At 43.2% G+C, this 18,891-nt stretch overlaps 1 protein-coding gene across 1 annotated transcript; it reads left to right on the forward strand.

The window, feature by feature from the left end:
• Window positions 1–627: 627 nt before the first annotated feature.
• LOC135912697 (uncharacterized) lies at window positions 628–8,363 on the forward strand. The gene is made up of 4 exons (XM_070524814.1): window positions 628–669; window positions 5,345–5,458; window positions 6,086–6,264; window positions 7,913–8,363. Exons 1-4 carry the CDS (start codon window positions 665–667, stop codon window positions 7,945–7,947), a joined length of 333 nt encoding a protein of 110 aa, XP_070380915.1. The 5' UTR covers window positions 628–664; the 3' UTR covers window positions 7,948–8,363.
• Window positions 8,364–18,891: the final 10,528 nt, after the last annotated feature.

Raw genomic sequence — 18,891 nt, forward strand, 5'->3', positions numbered from 1 at the left:
TCTTGTCGTCTCCTAGGCCTCTGATCAGAAGGTCACGCGTACATCAAGGAATCACAGGTAGCGAAAGGTTTTTTTCTATCGCATTTCCTCCACCAAAAAGACAAGTCCTGCGAGCTGTTGTTTAACATACACAAGTTCACCGTCTGTGTTCATTCTTCTCACGCCGTTTGATTTCTGCATGTTACTATGAGTGGGCACTGCAACCCGGACGAAAGACAAGAGGAAGTACACGATACGAGTGCTCGTATCGTGTACTTCCTCTTATCTTTCGTCCGGGTTGCGCTGCCCACCCATAGGAACATGTTCAATCACCAACTCGCCCAACTTGACGTGTTAATTCAGTTGATTTCTGCCATTACTTTGCATTTAAAGATTGTCCTCCATGCAATAACCGGCGATGTAGCCGGAATCGATATCGCGGGTTGATTTCAGGTTGGCTGCCACGTTACCATTAACTGTGCATGTGGTTGCGTGGAAGAGTGCTCACATTCTTTCGTGAATAGGTTTAGCCTGTAACGCGCGAACGCAACTGTCGCCGCTTTTTTGATGACACAACGAATTGCATGCATCAATGCTCGCTGCTTCTTTATGCAGGACACCTACGTGGTTTTTGGTTCAAACAACGTGGGGTTGGATGGCGGGGCCAAGTTCCGGTTCCTAGCGGATGAGGTAAGCACAATCCTTGCGACTGTTTTGAACTAATTATGCTGAAATATTGGTGTAGATGCCACGCGAAGTGCCGTCCGCTGCTGTTTTGCTGTAAGAGAGATTCAGCTGGGGTGCTCCTATCTAAATACAGGTAAAAAGCGAATTCGTTTTTCTCGGCAACCACTGCAACAATTATGATGAGGTTTGTTGTATTTAAGAGAAAAACTTGAAATCTAGTGACTGAATTTTTGACTAATATTGTCAATTTTTTATTAAGATTGGTAGGAATAAAAAAAATTCAGAAAACGAAACGATCAAGTTTCCAACTCTCTATCACAGCAAGTAAAAATTACATCACAATTCTGTGAATCGCATCTGATATAGCATCTAAAGCGGACAAGATTGATATCTTATACATGAATCTAAAAAAAAAAACTTTAGTAATGCGTGTCTCTGATTGATAAACTTCGTGCGTCTGTTCTTTTTTCGAACTTTCCAGTTCTTGAAAATTCTTTTCACACAATTCAGGCCTAAATTGAAATTCCGCTTCCAACAGTCGCTATATTTTGACCTTCTCGTTCAGATTCAACCAATTTCATTAACATTGGTCCAGAGGTTATCTCAGAAAAGCGTTTCTGCGTTTCACATGTATTTCAGATGGCCGCGTCGGAGTTGGGCCCCGGCTAAAGCTTCCTCGAAAGCGCTTCCTCGTTCGTGTTTATGAAGTTAGCGCATCTGTGATTAAACAAATCTACTACAGCTGCCAGTTTAATGCAGCCCATAGCAGGATTTGATGTCTTGTAGTTGAACGAAAAAACTATTTAGTTCCATATTCTGAAATGCAATTAAAAACTCGCTGATAGAGTTTTCAAGGCATAGTACAGGATTTACACATGCTGACGTTTCAGCTCAAATTTGGTCGTTCTTGTCATGGCAGCTTCAGTGGAGAATGATGCTCGTCCGACAGGCACGTTATAATATATTATAGGAGTATTTTTTAAATAAATGACATGCAGCTAATCACGATGCGCACAGCTGTTCGATTTCGACCTGTGCAATGATAAATTCATGCAATATTTATGCACAACCTTCGCGCTGTACATTATTTTTTTAGAATATTGCACTAGATTGTTCAGAATTATTCCGACATGCAAACACCAGATCAGACGTATGCACAGTCTGAGGCATCTGTGTAGCGACGGGACGAGGACGAAGGCGGTATGTGATACTTGCCTAGGGAAGAACGCTGATGACAGGCGTGTGAACAGAGAAGTAGGACGCATTTCTAATCAGATGTGTCCGGGACATATCCGGGGAATTTGCAACCGTGAAAAAGCGCGGTTCGGCAGCTGAGCGTAGGCGGTCATTGAGGGTCGTGTGCCCTCTGCTGTGACGGATACGTGCTTGACTCCGTGTGTGTCTTAGAAGAGCGATCGTATCATTATGAGAAGAATTTATTCAGAATTGGTCAAGGCACATTGTTAAAGAGAGAAAAAAATAGCATTACCCGTGCGCGTGGTCTATTATTAGTAAGACAGTTGTATCGTACACCTATACATAACCTTGCCACCGCCTGCGACTCAGCAGCTATGGCTGATCAGGTTCAACCGCGCTGGCTTTCGGACGTGCGCGCGTGCGTGTGTGTGTTTGTGTGTATGTGCGTTAGTGTTTGTGTTTGTGTGTGTGTTTGTGTTTGTGTGTTGGTGTGTGTGTGTTGGTGTGTGTGTGTTTGTGTGTGTGTGTGTTTGTGTGTGTGTGTTTGTGTGCGTGTTTGTGTACGTGTTTGTGTGTGTGTTTGTGTACGTGTTTGTGTACGTGTTTGTATGTGTTTGTATGTGTGTGTTTGTTTGTGTGTGTTTGCTTGTGTTTGTGTTTGTGTTTGCTTGTGTTTGTGTTTGTGTTTGCTTTTGTGTGTGTTTGTGTTTGTGTGCGTGTTTGTGTGTGTATGTGTTTGTGTGTGTGTGTGTTTGTGTGTGTCTTTGTGTGCTTGTGTGTGTGTGTGTGCGTTTGTGTGTGTGTGTGTGTTTGTGTGTTCGTGTTTGTTAGTGTGTTTGTGTGTGTTTGCGTGTGTTTGCGTGTGTTTGCGTGTTTGTATGTGTGTGTTTGTTTGTGTGTGTGTGTTTGTGTGTGTGTGTGTTTTTGTGTGTGTGTGTTTGTGTGTGTGTGTTTTTGTGTGTGTGTTTGTGTTAGTGTTCTTGTGTTTGTGTTTGTGTTCTTGTGTGTGTGTTTGTGTGTGTGCGTTTGTGTTTGTGTGTGTGCGTTTGTGTTTGTGTGTTTGTGTTGAGAGAGAGAGAAAGAGAGAGATCCTTGAAGGTGTTACTGGTCTGCAACGTGTACTTTCGCTTATGTGCTCACTTCTGTTTGCAGCTTTCGGGAACTCCGTTTTCACTTCTATCGTGCCGTCAATGTTTGGGATTTCATCGTGGCCTCCAGTAATTTTTGTTACATGTTAACCTATAATCATGCTAACCAATATTCAACGACAGCGACATTCTGAGAACAACAAGATTACGAGAGAACGACGCTGAAGTGGCGACGTGATAATGAATGTGTGGTCGCTAGCATGACTGCTCACGTGCTGTGGCAGGAAAAGTTTACATCTCTAAACATACACTGCGGGTGCGTCCCCATTGACGGTGATACTTAAGCAGCGGCGCACACTTCAGAATGCTTATGCTGCAAACTTCTAGGCGAATAGCTTTCGTTTCCTCTTTCGCCCGTTTTTGTGGTTAATCGGTGGGCAACTCTCTCTGGTAGGACTCGGAAAGGAAACGTTACTTAGTTTGTTTGTTCGTTCTTTGGTTAGTTCTGTGTAATTCATTCTTTGGTTGGTTTGTTCTCCCATTCAGTCCTTCGTTAGTTGGCTCGTTCAGTCGCTCGTTCAGTTGGCGCGTTCCTCCTTTCGGAAGTTAATTTGCCCTTTCATTCCTTCGCTCTTATGGCAATCATCGCGGGTGGTAACTGCAACTTTCTTTTACTGAGATAGCACTTACGTAATCATGCCACTGACGCCATCATAAGTCGTCCTATATTACTGTGGTTTTGTAATCTTGTGGTGGTCGTTATCAACATGTCGCTGTCATCATCTACGTGTCACTATATCCGTGACGTCATTGTTGTCTTTTCCTTATTTCACTGTGCCCGTTATTGTACTGTCTTCTTTACCCCCTTGTAGTTAGGTCAACGCCATTTTGTTGGCGCCGGAGTCAAGGTTGGTCGCATTCATCACCTTGGCGGCCATGTCGTCATTTTCACACGGTCTTCTTGGCGACATTTTAACTTAGCCAATTTTATTTTCCATGTCCTTTCCTTCATCATGATCGCCTTTGACTAGCTTGCCTTGTTAAGTGTTATTCTAGAGTCTTACTACCGATCGCGGACTCTGTTCTCTGGCTAGGCAATTTAACATTGTGTTAGTCTTCTGTATATTGATTTTTAGCTTACTCTTCCAATCTGTTGGCACAGTCACACCATAGCAGTAACAGCTTACCTTTACCACCAATTCTCATAATAGTAAAGAAGATTACATAAACATGAGAATGTCGCTATCAAAAAGCTGAAAGTATGTAAAAGAGAATGGATACTTGTAGCAGAACACTTTACGTACACCGCAGTCCTTACGTTGCATGGGAGGAAAATGAAATCTATGACATTCGGCAATTACCCGGCAGACATTACGTAGGAAAAGCTGCACGCTGTGTTAAGGAAAGGTCGAATGAGCATAAGCGAATTGTCAGGAGAATATGTTCTTGGCGTCCAACTTCCAGGTACTTAGTTATTGTCGAACACTCAAGGAAGTTAAAATATCGCATATTCATATAGAAGAACTGTGGCGAGAGAGAGAGAGAGATACTTAAGCTAAAATAAAAATATATGGTGGTTGGATGTGTTACACGTTATCACATGACAACGATTCTTGTCTCATGCCAAGAGTTACGGTATCACGGAGTGGGTGGCCTAGGCCATTCTGCCCAACCTATAATTTTGCGCCACATTGCTCCGCTTTGATTTGTCGCTGTGATGAGACGTTGTATTTATGGTCGAGTTTTACTGAATGCTTCACTTCATGGGAGTTGGTGCTATGTTCATGTGCTTCGTTTGGGTTTGCATGTTTTTCTTTTACTGTCCCTGATTTACTGTCCGTCTCCCTAATGTTGTTTTCCTAGAGAACACCACGGCCAATGCCTTTGCGTTTCAGCTGGCGTTGCCGTATTGGTTGATTCAGCAGAACCCTACAGGCCCTATGGCAGGGCATAAAGCAAGGGGGGCATTTCAAACGCTAAAGACACAAAAAGTGCAAATTTCCCACAGGAACTGTGCTATAAAAAGATTGCCGTATTATACAATATTCAAGGGACTACGGAAGTACATATGGGACTACGTAAGTGAATAACTATCATTGAGGCGTGGACAGCCACTAGTTTGGGAACGACATCTGTGGTAATGACTTCTCGGGGCTAGTTTCTGTATTGGCAATAACGCGTCGTCATGACACTAGTAGCCAAATGACAATTCGGTAACGTTAGCATATGTGGCTCTATCTTTTCAAGCTACATAAAAATAAAGTGATACAATTATCTTCGGCTTCGGTTGCTACTCTGCTCGTCTGTTTCTGCCACTTTCTATGCAGGTGTACGTTTTTTCGTATGCCCTGCATTTAACATTTTTCTTTCCGTACCCACGAACGTTCCGACAGATTTGAAAAAAAAAAACAGAGGAAAGAGCAGAAGGCATGCTGCGCGGCTGTGTGGTGTGGCAACTCGGGGGCGCACAGCAGGGTGAAATTTTTCCGTTTCCCTGCGGACGACAGGTAAGCACCGTTTTTCTGCAGTCGTTATGAAGAAACAAGCGCTATCCTTATCAAAACAGCTATAGAACGAAACGAAAGATCTTCCGGGGTTGTTTTCAAGTGAAGTGGTTCAAGTTTTCAAGTGTTTTTTTTTTTTGGTTTGGCGCAGTGCATTTTTCTGTGGTGTTGTAAGAAAGTGAAGCTACTTGATGATAGTTGCACATGGGCCGATTGATGCTAGCTGACGCGCAGACGGAAATTTCACTTCAGTATATGTTGGCGGTGGCTTTTCATATTGCAAAGGAGTAGAAAATTTGCGATTTATATTTGGCGAAAGTATTCGAGAGCTTGTTGCACAAACTGGTTACGCTGGAGAGCATTGCGGTGACTAGTTTTTTTGTCTCGACATTACCACCTTTGAATGTTAATGAACACGGCAGAAGAAAAAAAAATCAATTAGTAGCAGTCACCGTTTGCATTTTAATTACAAAAAGTTCGAGTTAACTACGCGACGACCTAGTTTGCTATTTTCTTTTTTCAAACTGTGCCTAGGACATAATTTTTTGTCGCTTCTTCATGCTCTCAAATTTGGTTTCATAATTAGGTGTTCCTCCTTCATGACCATGCGGTATTTTGCCCATTTTTCAGGTGTGACATGTGGCGAAATTACGCTAAATGTCCTCGCGGAGTTGGTATGCTTGCAGATGTGCAACGGCTACTGCCTCTGCTCGGATCAGATCAGAGAAAGGGGATACGCCAAGCCGGCCAAAACAGGACTTGTGGTCGGCTGTCTGTTGGAGTGGAAGTGCGGTCCCTGGTCGATGAAGGTAAGGAAAAATAAGTTATCAGTCGCTGCGAGTCTGTGCTTCTGTAATTACTTATTTCCGCACAGAAACCACTTGACAGGGAGCGGCGCAAGTGTCATTAGAACGGCGAGCGCAGTCTCATGCACGTCATTTGCTACGGGGTCTGATGCCGTCTGACGTCACGCAGGGGAAATTTGCTCCGCGTGCGCTAATAAGCCACGTGCCCGTCAGTTTATCGTTTGCTCGTCAGCGATGCACGATGTTCCCGGTTATAGGCTAAACTAAAAAGCCGAACGATTTTTATGGACTATGGGTGAATTCCCATTCGTAAAATGTCGCGCCATTCTTGGCGGTACAGCATACGATAGGGCGAACCCAGTTCTTGCCAAGCGCTGCCGCGTTCTCCAGGAGTTTGGTTTGCCGCTTTATGGCAGAAATTCTTCTGGAGCGACAATTTTAATGTTCGGTTACCCAGCAGCTTTAAACTATGTTTTATTCTAGGTTTTATTCGAGTAAGTTATTGCTCTTTCCTTAAACCTTGATGCACGATGGTTAATTAGGACACCCTGTATATATTTATTATCTCTGCATGCAACTGACGATGTTTCCATCCCTAATAAATGTTGTAAATTATTAGAAATGTTTTTTTCCTGAGTCGTTAGCTTTGCTTATTCGAAAGAGCAGCAATTCATGCAACCAGAAACCAGAATGCAACCAGAAGCAATCACACACCAGTGATACAAGACTGCTGAAGGGGTCACTAAAATTTATAGGTTTTTCTTTAGGGTCAAAACACACACAAAACAATTTGAAGCCTGGTGAACATGCAGCAACATATTCATTCTCCAGGGATAGGCTGCGCATACCTTTAGAAATAATCTTTAATCGCCTACTTCGATCTCTTCCAAAAATATAATAAACTTTGTCCTGCGCGTATACTTAAATATACTATGTATGTACACAATGTTTCCAGTGGAAATATGAAACAATGTTAAAGTGAAAATATGGATCAGGCAGCCGCCGCTAGCGCTTCTAATGCGCGTGTCCTCTTATTACCAGGATCTGCAGAAATAAAGCGGAAGTATGAATTAAAAGCCGTGCACGTCCGTGCCAACAATGATGCAGTAAGCTTCAGAGCCTTCTCACCAGTAAAATTTCAATTGAGAAGGTCTAGGAAAGTCAAAACAAACTTCAAACGATGTGGATGACAAAGCCATGGTAATGACACTTTAGATGTGTGTGTGTGCGAGAGGGGGGGTGGGGGGCGGGATTTGGCATAGCCCGGTGGGGACTCTGCCCCCACCGGAAAACTCCGGAGGGGGCTCGGGCCTCGGAGCCCTCCCCCTCCCCCCCCCCCCTCCCCCCCCCCCGTAGTCGGCGCCTATGTACTACTTTACGAATATAGTTCTTTGTTCGTTACGTGCATTAGAAATTTGTTAATGGTAATGAACATGCTGTCGTGTTTTAATAAATGCAAAGTGATATCATATGGTATGCATTTGTCGCCAAGGGAATTTGCTTTCCAATGCAGCATGACACTCTAGAAATACACAGGACGCTGCGCTTGTCCTGTGTGCTTGTGTGCAATGTTCTTAGAAAGTGTGCAATTTCGGCGAAAATTTACCAGCTAACCGAAGAAGATGTTCTAATGAGGTATCTGTCTTTACAGGTTTTGCATCACCGCAGCAAGGCAAAATCGGATAACGTATTCAGCAGAGATCGCAGGCGTCATCAACCGACTGAGAAATTATACACAGATATCGCAAGTGCGCTAAGTTAAAAACCTGCCGAAATATTACCACGGGGGAATTACCCCTAGTGCCTAAGCACTAGAGAAGCTTATGCATCATGTGAGCAGAGTTCTACCAACTCTTACGGAGCCAGATGGCATTCCAATATGGCAAGCGGAAGGGAAATGGAGAAATATTTTCTAGAGCACCTTGTGTGGCCGCGCATTTGTGCGGTGTTACCAGTGTACTGCATTTAAGCTAAATAGCAGTCTGCTGAAACATGTCTCATACTTAAAACAGGTCGCACGAAACAGCCTATGGGCTCTGGGAAAGAAAGTGCATAATGTACATTCAGCGTATTAGATCCAGGTCAGGAAACCCATTCAAAGGAAAACTGTCCTGAGCAGGTTGCCCTGATGCATTTAAGGTAGCCGATTTGAGTTACCTTTAAAGATATTTCTCCATTTCCCGAAGCTGCGCGTTCATTAATACCTTTGTATATCACCTTTGTATATCACTTTGTATATCACTCTGTTCTTGCACGACCTCATCTGACGATCTACCGACAATTGGCACATGTTTCTCCTGCATTCACTGTTTCTCGACCAAAGAAAAAAAAATAAAGCTCGGGGCTATTTGTTGCTGCTGTTTTGCAAATGTTCGTTTCATACCTAGATGATGATAGAGCAGACGAAGTGCAATAAAAATTTTAAGAAACATCTGTAGTATGCTCGTAAGGAATTTCTTAATCATACTTTGTGCGCATTGTTCGATATGAATGAAGCTCTGGTGGTCTCATATGTTGTATCGTGAAACACTACCAAACATGAAAAACTATCAACTTTTTCAATATAGTTGGCTAAATATTTATCGGCACATTAGCTCAAATACAGCTGCAGAAAATTTACAACGTATAGAATGTTTCTTGAACTAGCAAGTATACCTGCTGTATGGAATAAAAAAGGAAGTTGTTTATACTAGTATGTGAAAAATGTTGTTCTGCTGCTCTTGATAATCTTTCTGTTACTCACAAATAACTGTTTCCACAAGATTGCGTTGATAGAGTTGTGTTGTGCACAGCAAACTAACATGGCATCTGTAATCATTTACTGTCCATGAAATATTGTTGGAACTATGTTATGTATGCATGATCGTAGTACAGAATGCGCCCATTTGTACTGAATAATGCGATACTCAGCTGTATGTTGTGTTGTGTGTAGAATGCCTAACTGTGTGATAGGTTGCTAATAAAGACAGTGAATAAATTACATTTTTCTGCCAACTTATGTTTTTCCGAAACTAAATAGCCACGCGTCATGACGAATCGAAGCGTCATGACGTCGCGAATCTTGGACAGATACATTTTTACACAGATGCGTTGCACACCTGTCGCAGATGGTGAGGCTTAACAGGAAGAGGTCTTGGGAGATGAGTCCCTAATCATCCAAACCATGGCGCGCACTCTTAATTGCTACGAAGGCAATCTGCTGTCCATGTATGCAGAGTGCCTTAATCATGTTTTGAGCGGCACATAAGAAGGGCGCCAGCTCTGCCGCTTATGAACAAGGCTCCCGTGGGGGAGCCGAAGCGTAAATATATATTTTAAACCAGTTTCGTCTGTCTTTGGCCCTCTTCCTTCTAAGTGCACATGCTGTGAGTACTACAAGAAAATTAGAAGCCGATGGGTGTTGAGAACAAGGTCTGAGAGAGGAAAATAATCTGAAAAAAAAATGCTAGCGGTGTTCGTTTCTGATGGCGCCTGCAGAGAAAGTAGTGCACTCGTCCAGAGAATAGCAGACGACAAGCGCGACGGGGTTTCAACAAAACCGTTGCCGTAGCAACATGCTTGATTTTCTTTTTATTTTTTTGCTAGGAGTTTGTCCTACTGAGCCCGAGGGGAGAAATTGGCGCTCATGACGCAATTTTGGTTTACCTGGGGGCTATACCAGCTGACATAGCCGTGGTCAAGGTTTCGTGTCCTCAACTCTTTCTACATGCTCCTCACGTCATCACCGTCATCAGCCTGTTTTATGTCGACTTCAGGATGAAGGCCTCTCCCTGCGATCTGCAAATACCCCCGTCCTGCGCCAACCGATTCCAACTAGCGCGCGCGAATTTCCTAATTTCATCGCTCTACCTAGTCTTCTGACGTCCTCGACTGCGTTTCCCTTCTCTTGTTAGCCATTCTGTAGCCCTAATGATCCAACGGTTATCTAACCGGCGCATTACATGACCTGCCCAGCTCCATTGTTTTTCGTGATGTCAATTATAATATCGTCTATACCCGTTTGCTCCCTAATGCCAACCGCTCTCTTTTTCTCTTAACGTTAAGCCTAGCAATCTTCGTTCCATCGATATATTTGTGCGGTCTATCAACTTTTTCATTAGTGTTTGGTAAATATTTATCGGCACATTAGTGCAAGGACAGCTGCAGAAAATTCACTAGGTACAGAATGTTTTTTCGAACTAGCAAGTGTACCCGTTGTATGAAATAAAAAAGTTATTTATACTAGTATGTGAAAAGTGTGGTTCTGCTGCTGTTGATAATCTTTCTGTTAATCACAAATAACCGTTTCGACAAAAATTGCTTTGGTAGAGTTACATACATATGCAACGTCGTTTTTTTTTTCTTTTGCATCGGTTCCGAGTACCAACAGCGCGAGGTCAACGCGGTCGTGTCGTGCAAGCCTCTCTCGGGCAAAGACGACGCTGGCCTTTCCTGCGTCATCACCACGTCATGTGTGGGAGGCAGCACTATACGATCGAGCCAGAAAGGTGAGCGCATCGAAAACATTATGTCCTGTGTCGAAACCTATCCATTGCCTTTCACTGTGCCAGTTGCCTATAACACAGATTCACGCTAAGTTCGAGTAGGCCAATTTTTCTACAATTCTTATCAACGAAGTGTGAGCAAGACGCTACTAATATCTTCTTCTGCATTTTCTTATATTAAGAAATAATAAGAAAGAAGTTAACTAGCACAGTCCACAAATCCACCTGAACAAAATTATCCCTACCAAAAATTGCAAGCTGGGTGAACTGGCACTTCTCCAGTGCAGCAGCGCATCAAGAACAGGGAAGGAAGGAAGTGCTAAACGTGAGGCTTCCTGACCAGTGAAAGTTAATTGGAAAATAGCGTGAAAGCACCTGCGTCGTTCATAGCTTGTGGCGCTGTTGTTTATTAAACTTTTATACATGCGCCACTTATCGTTTTTTTTCTCACTGTAGTGTGCCTGCGGTTTGAATGGCTACCTTTATCCCTCCAGAATTCCAGCAGTGAAATAAGTCTTGTCCATGTACTTCGCATTCACATAGTATGTCTGGTAAAAATGAGTCCGTGTCTATCCACGGTGTGGTCCCTTGCACTCCCCGAGTTTCTTTACGCATAACGAAACACATTATGGTTTTCCAGGCATGTTCCTGGTTGCTGCTAACGGAAACCCATACCGCGTAAATGTGCCATCCGTTCTTTCCATTGGGCATTATACTCAATGAAGCCGCACATTTTCAATCTAGAAAATAATTAAGAGTAGATGACTGGGGTTAATTGGGGCCCAGAGTCTTCTACAGTTAACGACTGGGAAGTCGTTGAGCCCACCGACTCAATACTCATAGTATTCTAAAAGATAACGACCCAACGCAAAGCCTTAACACGACAGTAGTACATATGCACTCTTGCTTGTTACAATTATCCCTTATAGTTATTGCGGCTAGCATTCTTTAAGTTCAACCAGTTTGCGGAATGTCTGTCTGTTGGTTTGTTTATCCGTATCTAACCAGTTCCATGCCAACTAGGGTTACGGGGTAGTCTCATGGGTCTAACATCTGGCTGCTATGCTGAGGGTCCAACTTGGTTCAGTGCCTACGTGAGGGTATGCGGCGCACCTCAATGCCCTTATCCCGTGCCATTCTGCCTCACTGTGAACCCCAAGTTTCCCAAATTTTTGGAGTCTCCCACTACAGCGTGCCTCATTATCAGATCGTGGTTTCGGCATGTAAAACTCCATAATTTTTTTTTTGGGGGGGGGGGGGGGTTAGAGTGTATGTGTCGCCCATCTTTTACCCAACTTTAGTCACTGGATATGGGCCATCACCCGCTGTGATTGAGTAGGGGCTTTGGCGTTGCACTCTCTCTCTCTCTCTCCTCCCCATCTTTCATCACCCCATCACGCGCTCATGTGTAGGGTAGCAAACCGGTTGAGCTACCTCATAATCATATCGTTGTTTTGGCACGTAACAGCCTAGGATTCAATTTGTTTTATGTGCCGTTGCGTACCTACTGCCCTTCAGACACTATCCTAGAATACAACTTTCCAAACTGCTTGTGTGCTACTGCACATGCGCCGCATTGCAATGAACCTCTTTCTCCCCATCTTGAGTCATTGGGCTGTTCTACAGCAATCAGGTGTCTTGCTGCCCGCCCTACAGACCTGTTGCCAGGCCTCCTCATACGATGACATCTGGCAGCCCGCCCTGTTGACATGGTGGTCAGCTGTTTGAGCAGCCTGATGTCTTGATGCCCACCCTGTGGATCTAGTGACTACAGTGATCGCTATGCCCGGCCTTCTGACCTGGTACCAGCTGTTCTTGTGGCCTCCTCGGCTGCTGATCAGAAGACTACGAGTGCGTTAAGGAATCACAGGTGCCAAAGCTTTTTCTATTACAATTTCTTTATCGAAAAAAAAAACAAGCTGGGCGGATGGTTTAGCATACGCAAATTCAGCGTCTGTGTTAACTTTGTTCTTTTCGTTCTGATTGATTTCTGCCATTACTTTGTATTTATAGACTATATTCGCTGCAATAACGGAAAATGTAGCCTGACTCGTTATCACGGGTTACTTTCCTGTTGGATGCCGTTTTACCATTGGCAGTGCGTGTGATTGCGTGAAAGAGTGCTCCCATGCTTTCGTGAATAGCTTTAGTCTTTAACGAGTGAATGCCAACTACGCGACGTTTTTTGAAAACACCACTAACTGGATCGACCAATGCTCGCTGCTCTACAATGTAGAACATCCTCGTTGCTCTTGGTTCACCACTTAGCCTGCCGTCCTCGATAGCATTTCTAAACTACCGATTATCTGCCCTATGCCTTACATAGCCCACTCAGCTTCATCTTTTCCTTTTAATGTGAACTAGAATAACGGCTAGCCCTAACAATCCACTTCGCCCTCGTCTTTCCCCTGAACAAGAAGTCAAACACTTTTCTTCTCAAGGTTCTTTGTTGATCCCAAGGTTTCTGCTCAATTACTAGCACCCGCAGAAAACAATGATTGTACACAGTTGAAAGATACCGCTAAGCTTCCGATCATGATTGCGTAATGCGTGCCGTATGCGTTCCAGCAAATTTTATTTTCCTGTAAATTTTCTTCCCATGATCACGGCTGCCTTTGATTGATTGGCCTTCATATACGTTCCTTTCATTGATTCTTGAGGCTGACTACCAATCGCGAATTCCCATTCTGTTGCTATGCTATTTAACATTATCTTGGTCTCTTGATTACTAATATTCAAGCTAACTCTTCTATTCATTCGACTAGCTTGGTCTTAACTTAGAGATCATAGCTTACGTGTAACGTCAAATCTCACAATACAAATACACTTTACACAGCGCAATGATATATATATCTGGTGACTTCGGTACCGAAACTATGGTACGGCTTGATTCTTCTAGCAAAGCTCATCTCAAGCACCGCACTGCTTACGTTGCATGGGCATAGGTACAATTGACACTTGGAAATCAGTCGTCAGAGATAACATAGGTAAAACTGCGCGCTGCGTTAAGTAAAGGTAGAATGGCTGTGACAACATGTTCTTATCAGACTTACAGCAATCGGCGAAAGCCAAAAGAAAGTCAAATGTTGCATATTCCCAGGAATAAGTTCACATGAGAAAGATCAGCTAAGAAACATATGCTGGTAGCGTTTGTGATGCGTTGGCTGCGCATGGCATCGCTTGTACTGACACATGGGAAATCACGGTATCATGGAGTGCATACCCTATACTTTTCTGCACAACCCGCAATTGCGGCTCTTTGTGTTTCCTCATCCCCTCTGATGAGACTCAGTATTTATCCCCTTCTTTTCCAAAATGATTCATTCATAGGGAGTTGGCGCTAAATCAGTCTGCTTAGCTTGCGCTTGCCTGTGTTTTTTTCCTTTGCTGTTCATCATTTACTGCCCATCAGCCTATCAATTACCTACCATGAAACACTGGCGTTGCTGTATATGAGACTTCATATACCGTCACGCTCTATGAGTGAGCGTGACGGTGAAAATTTGAGGAATCAAAAACAAAGCTAACCTCAAGAAAATAAATAAAGCCGTCATCATCATCACCAGCAGCCTCTTTATGTCACATCCCAGCAATTTCCAATAACCTTTTTTTTTTTGCGCCAGCTGATTCTATCTTACGCCTGCCAACTTTTTAATTTTTATGCCATACCATAACTAACTGCCATCCTCGGAAGCAGTTCCAAACCAGCGGTTAACTCCCATACGCATTACATGGTCTGCCCATCTGCATCATTTCTTCTTAATCTCAACAAGAATAACGGCTAGCTCTAACAAACCACTCCGCTGTATCCGACTTCCTACCGTGTCGAGTATTTGCAGGTTAATTTTGTTGGTGATTGCCCAAGCTTACTGGTTTGTTCGTCTACTTGCCTATTGCATTTCAATGCCTCTGAGAGAGCGTGATGGTGAAAATTTGAGGAATCAAAAACAAAGCTAACCTCAAGGGAAAAATAAAGCCGTCATCATAATCCCCAGTAGCCTGTTAGTGTCATCTCCCAGCAATTTCCAGTAACCTTTTGTCTTGTACGTGCTGATTCTATCTTACGACAGCCATCTTCCTAATTTTCATACCATACCAGGCCTAATTGGGTGCCATCCTTGGATACACTTCCAATTCAGCGGTTAACTACCCTACGCATTACATGGCCTGCCCAGCTCCACCTTTTCGTCTTAATGTCAACTAGAATAACGGCTAGTACTAACAAAACCACTCCGCTTTCTCATAGCTCCTATCGCCTTAAGTATTTTTTGCTTAATTTTGTAGTTTATTGCCCAAACTTACCGCGTTTGTTCGTCTGCTTGCATACTGCATTTCATTGCGTATATCATAGATGCTGACCGTAAAAAGTTAAGCAAAGAGAAACAGAGCTAAACTCAAGGGAAAAACAAAACAGTCATGACCATCACCAGCAGTCTGTTTATGTCTTCTCTGTGCAATTTGCAATAACCTCTCGTCCTGCGCCATCTGATTCTACCTTACGCCTGCCCGCTTCCTAATTTTCATACCATACCAGGCCTAATTGGGTGCCATCCTTGGACACACATCCAATTCAGCGGTTAACTGCCCTACACATTACATGGCCTTCCCAGCTCCATCTTTTCCTTTTAATATCAACTAGAAAAACGGCTAGCTCAAAAAAAAAAAACGCTCCGCTGTTCTGTAGCTCCTATCGTCTCAGGTATTTCTTGCTTAATTTTGTAGATAATTGCCCAAACTTACCGTGTTTGTTGTCTGCTTGCATATTGTATTTCATTGCGCGTATCAGAGATCCTGACCTTAAAAAGTTAAGCTAAGGAAAACATAGCTAAACTCAAGGGGAAAACAAAACAGTCATGACCATCACCAGCAGTCTGTTTATGTCTTCTCCGTGCAATTTGCAATAACCTCTCGTCCTGCGCCATCTGATTCTACCTTACGCCTGCCCGCTTTCTAATTTTCATGCCATACCAGGCCTAATTGGGTGCCATCCTTGGACACACTTCCAATTCAGCGGTTAACTGCCCTACGCATTACATGGCCTGCCCAGCTCCATCTTTTCCTCTTAATATCAACTAGAAAAACGGCTAGCTCTAAGAAACCACTCCGCTGTCTTATATCTCCTATCGTCCCAAGTATTTGTTACTTAATTTTGTAGTTTATGGCCCAAACTTACCGTGTTTGTTCGTCTACTTGCCTATTGCATTTCATTGCGTATATCAGAGATCCTGACCGTAAAAAGTTAAGCAGAGAAAAAGATAGCTAAACTCAAGGGAAGAATAAAGCAGTCATCATAACCACCAGCAGTCTGTTTATGTCATCTCTGTGCAATTTACAATAACCTTTCAACTTGCGCCATCTCATTATATCTCACGCCTGCCCGCTTCCTAATTTTCATGCCATACCAGGCCTAATTGGGTGCCATCCTTGGACACACTTCCAATTCAGCGGTTAACTGCCCTACGCATTACATGGCCTGCCCAGCTCCATCTTTTCCTCTTAATATCAACTAGAAAAACGGCTAGCTCTAAGAAACCACTCCGCTGTCTTATATCTCCTATCGTCCCAAGTATTTGTTACTTAATTTTGTAGTTTATGGCCCAAACTTACCGTGTTTGTTCGTCTACTTGCCTATTGCATTTCATTGCGTATATCAGAGATCCTGACCGTAAAAAGTTAAGCAGAGAAAAAGACAGCTAAACTCAAGGGGAGAATAAAGCAGTCATCATAACCACCAGCAGTCTGTTTATGTCATCTCTGTGCAATTTACAATAACCTTTCAACTTGCGCCATCTCATTATATCTCACGCCTGCCCGCTTCCTAATTTTCATGCCATACCAGGCCTAATTGTGTGCCATCCTTGGACACACTTCCAATTCAGCGGTTAACTGCCCTACGCATTACATGGCCTGCCCAGCTCCATCTTTTCCTCTTAATATCAACTAGAAAAACGGCTAGCTCTAAGAAACCACTCCGCTGTCTTATATCTCCTATCGTCCCAAGTATTTGTTACTTAATTTTGTAGTTTATGGCCCAAACTTACCGTGTTTGTTCATCTACTTGCCTATTGCATTTCATAGCGTATATCAGAGCTCCTGACCGTAAAAAGCTAAGCAAAGAAAAACATAGCCATACTCAAGGGGGAAATACAGCTGTCATCATAATCACCAGCAGTATGTTTATGTCATCTCTGTGCAATTTCCAATAACCTTTCGTCTTGCGCCATCTGATTCTACCTCACGCCTGCCCCCTCCATAATTTTCATACCATACCATACCTAATTACCTGCCATCCTTGGATACACTTCCAATTCAGCGGTTAACTGCCCTACGCGTTACATGGCCTGCCCAGCTCCACCTTTTCCTCTTAATGTAAACTATAATAACGGCTAGCTCTAACAAACCCCTCCTTTGTCTTATGGCTTCAGACCGTAAAAAGATAAGCAAAGAAAAACATAGCTAAACTCAAGGGGTAAATAAACCGGTCATCATAATCACCAGCAGTCTGTTTATGTCATCTCTGTGCAATTTCCAATAACCTTTCGTCTTGCGCCATCTGATTCTATCTTAGGCCTGCTAATTTCATAATTTTCGAACCATACCATAATTAATTGCCTGCCGTCCTCGGAAGCATTTCCAAACCAGCGGTTAACTGCTGGTTAACTATCTTACGCCTGCCCACTTCCTACTTTTGATACCATACCATACCTAATTATCTGCCATCCTTGGATACACTTCCACTTCAGCGGTTAACTGCCCTACACATTATATGGCCTGGCTAACTCCATCTTTTCCTCTTAATGTCAACTAGAATAACGGCTAGCTCCAACAAACCACTTCGCGGTCTCTTATCTCATGTCGTCTCGAGTATTTGTAGCTTAATTTTCTTGATTATTGCTCAAACTTAACGCGTTTATTCGTCAGCTTGCCTATTGTGTTTCATTGCGTATATCAGGGACTGTGACCGTAAAATGTTAAGCAATGAAATACAAAGCTAACCTCAAGGGGAAAATAAAGCAGTCGTCATCATCACCAGCAGTATGTTTATCTCATCTCCAAGAAATTTCGACTAACATTTTGTCTTGCACCAGCTGATTCTATCTTACGCCTGCGAAATTTATAATTTTTGTACCATACCTAACTGCCTGCCGTCCTCGGAAGCACTTCCAAACCAGCGCTTAACTACCCTACGCATTACATTGCCTGCCCAGCTCCATTTTTTCCTTTTTCTGTCAGCTAGAATAACGGCTAGCTCTAACAAACCACTCCGCTGTCTCATAGCTCATTTTGTCTCGAGTATTTCTTGCTTAATTTTGTAGGTTATTGCCCACACTTACCGTGTTAGTTCGTCTGCTTGCCTACTGTATATTGTTGCGTATATCGCGCACTTTGACCGTAAATAGTTAAGCAACGAAAAACAAAGCTAACCTCAAGGGAAAATAAAGCCTGCATCATCATCAACAGCAGTCTGTTTAGTCATGTCCAAGCACTTTCCAATAACCTTTCGTCTTGAGCCATCTTATTCTATCTTACGCCTGCTAACTTCCTAATTTTCGTACCATACCATACCTAATTGCCTGCCGTACTCGGAAGCACTTCTAAACCAGCCCTTAACTCCCTTGCACATTACATGGCATGCCCAGTTTCATCTTTTCCTCTTAATGTCAACTATTATAACTGTTAGCCCTAACAAAGGACTCCGCTGTCTCATAGCTCCTGTAGTCTCGAGTGTTTGTTTCTTAATTTTGTAGGTTAATGCCCAGGGTTACCGCGTTTGTTCGTCTCTTTGCCTATTGCATTTTATTGCGTATATCAGAGACCATGACCATGAAAAGTTAAGCACTAAAAAAGCTTGCCTCAACATACGCCGGTTGGGTTTGTCATGCGTTAGTAGCGCAAACTTCGTGGATGGCCTATACCTTTCTGCACAACCCATAATTGCAGCTCTTTCGGTTTCCCCATCCCATCTGATGAGACATAGTATTTATCCTTTCACTTTCCAGATTGATTCGTTTGTTTGGAGTTGGCGCTAAGTCCGTGTTCTTCGCTTGCGCTTGCCTGTTTTTTTTTCTTCTGCTGTTCATCATTTACTTCCCATCAGCCTATCAATGTCCTGCCATAAAACACCACGGCATGTACAGCTCGCGTT

This window comes from Dermacentor albipictus, chromosome 9 (assembly GCF_038994185.2).
Source record: "Dermacentor albipictus isolate Rhodes 1998 colony chromosome 9, USDA_Dalb.pri_finalv2, whole genome shotgun sequence".
NCBI lineage: Eukaryota > Metazoa > Arthropoda > Arachnida > Ixodida > Ixodidae > Dermacentor > Dermacentor albipictus.

Bases quoted from the DNA above. Each gene is read 5' to 3' on its own strand.
- LOC135912697 (XM_070524814.1), top strand. The intron at 5,459-6,085 runs GTAAGCACCGTT...CCCATTTTTCAG, and splicing joins CGTTTCCCTGCGGACGACAG to GTGTGACATGTGGCGAAATT. The intron at 6,265-7,912 runs GTAAGGAAAAAT...CTGTCTTTACAG, and splicing joins GCGGTCCCTGGTCGATGAAG to GTTTTGCATCACCGCAGCAA.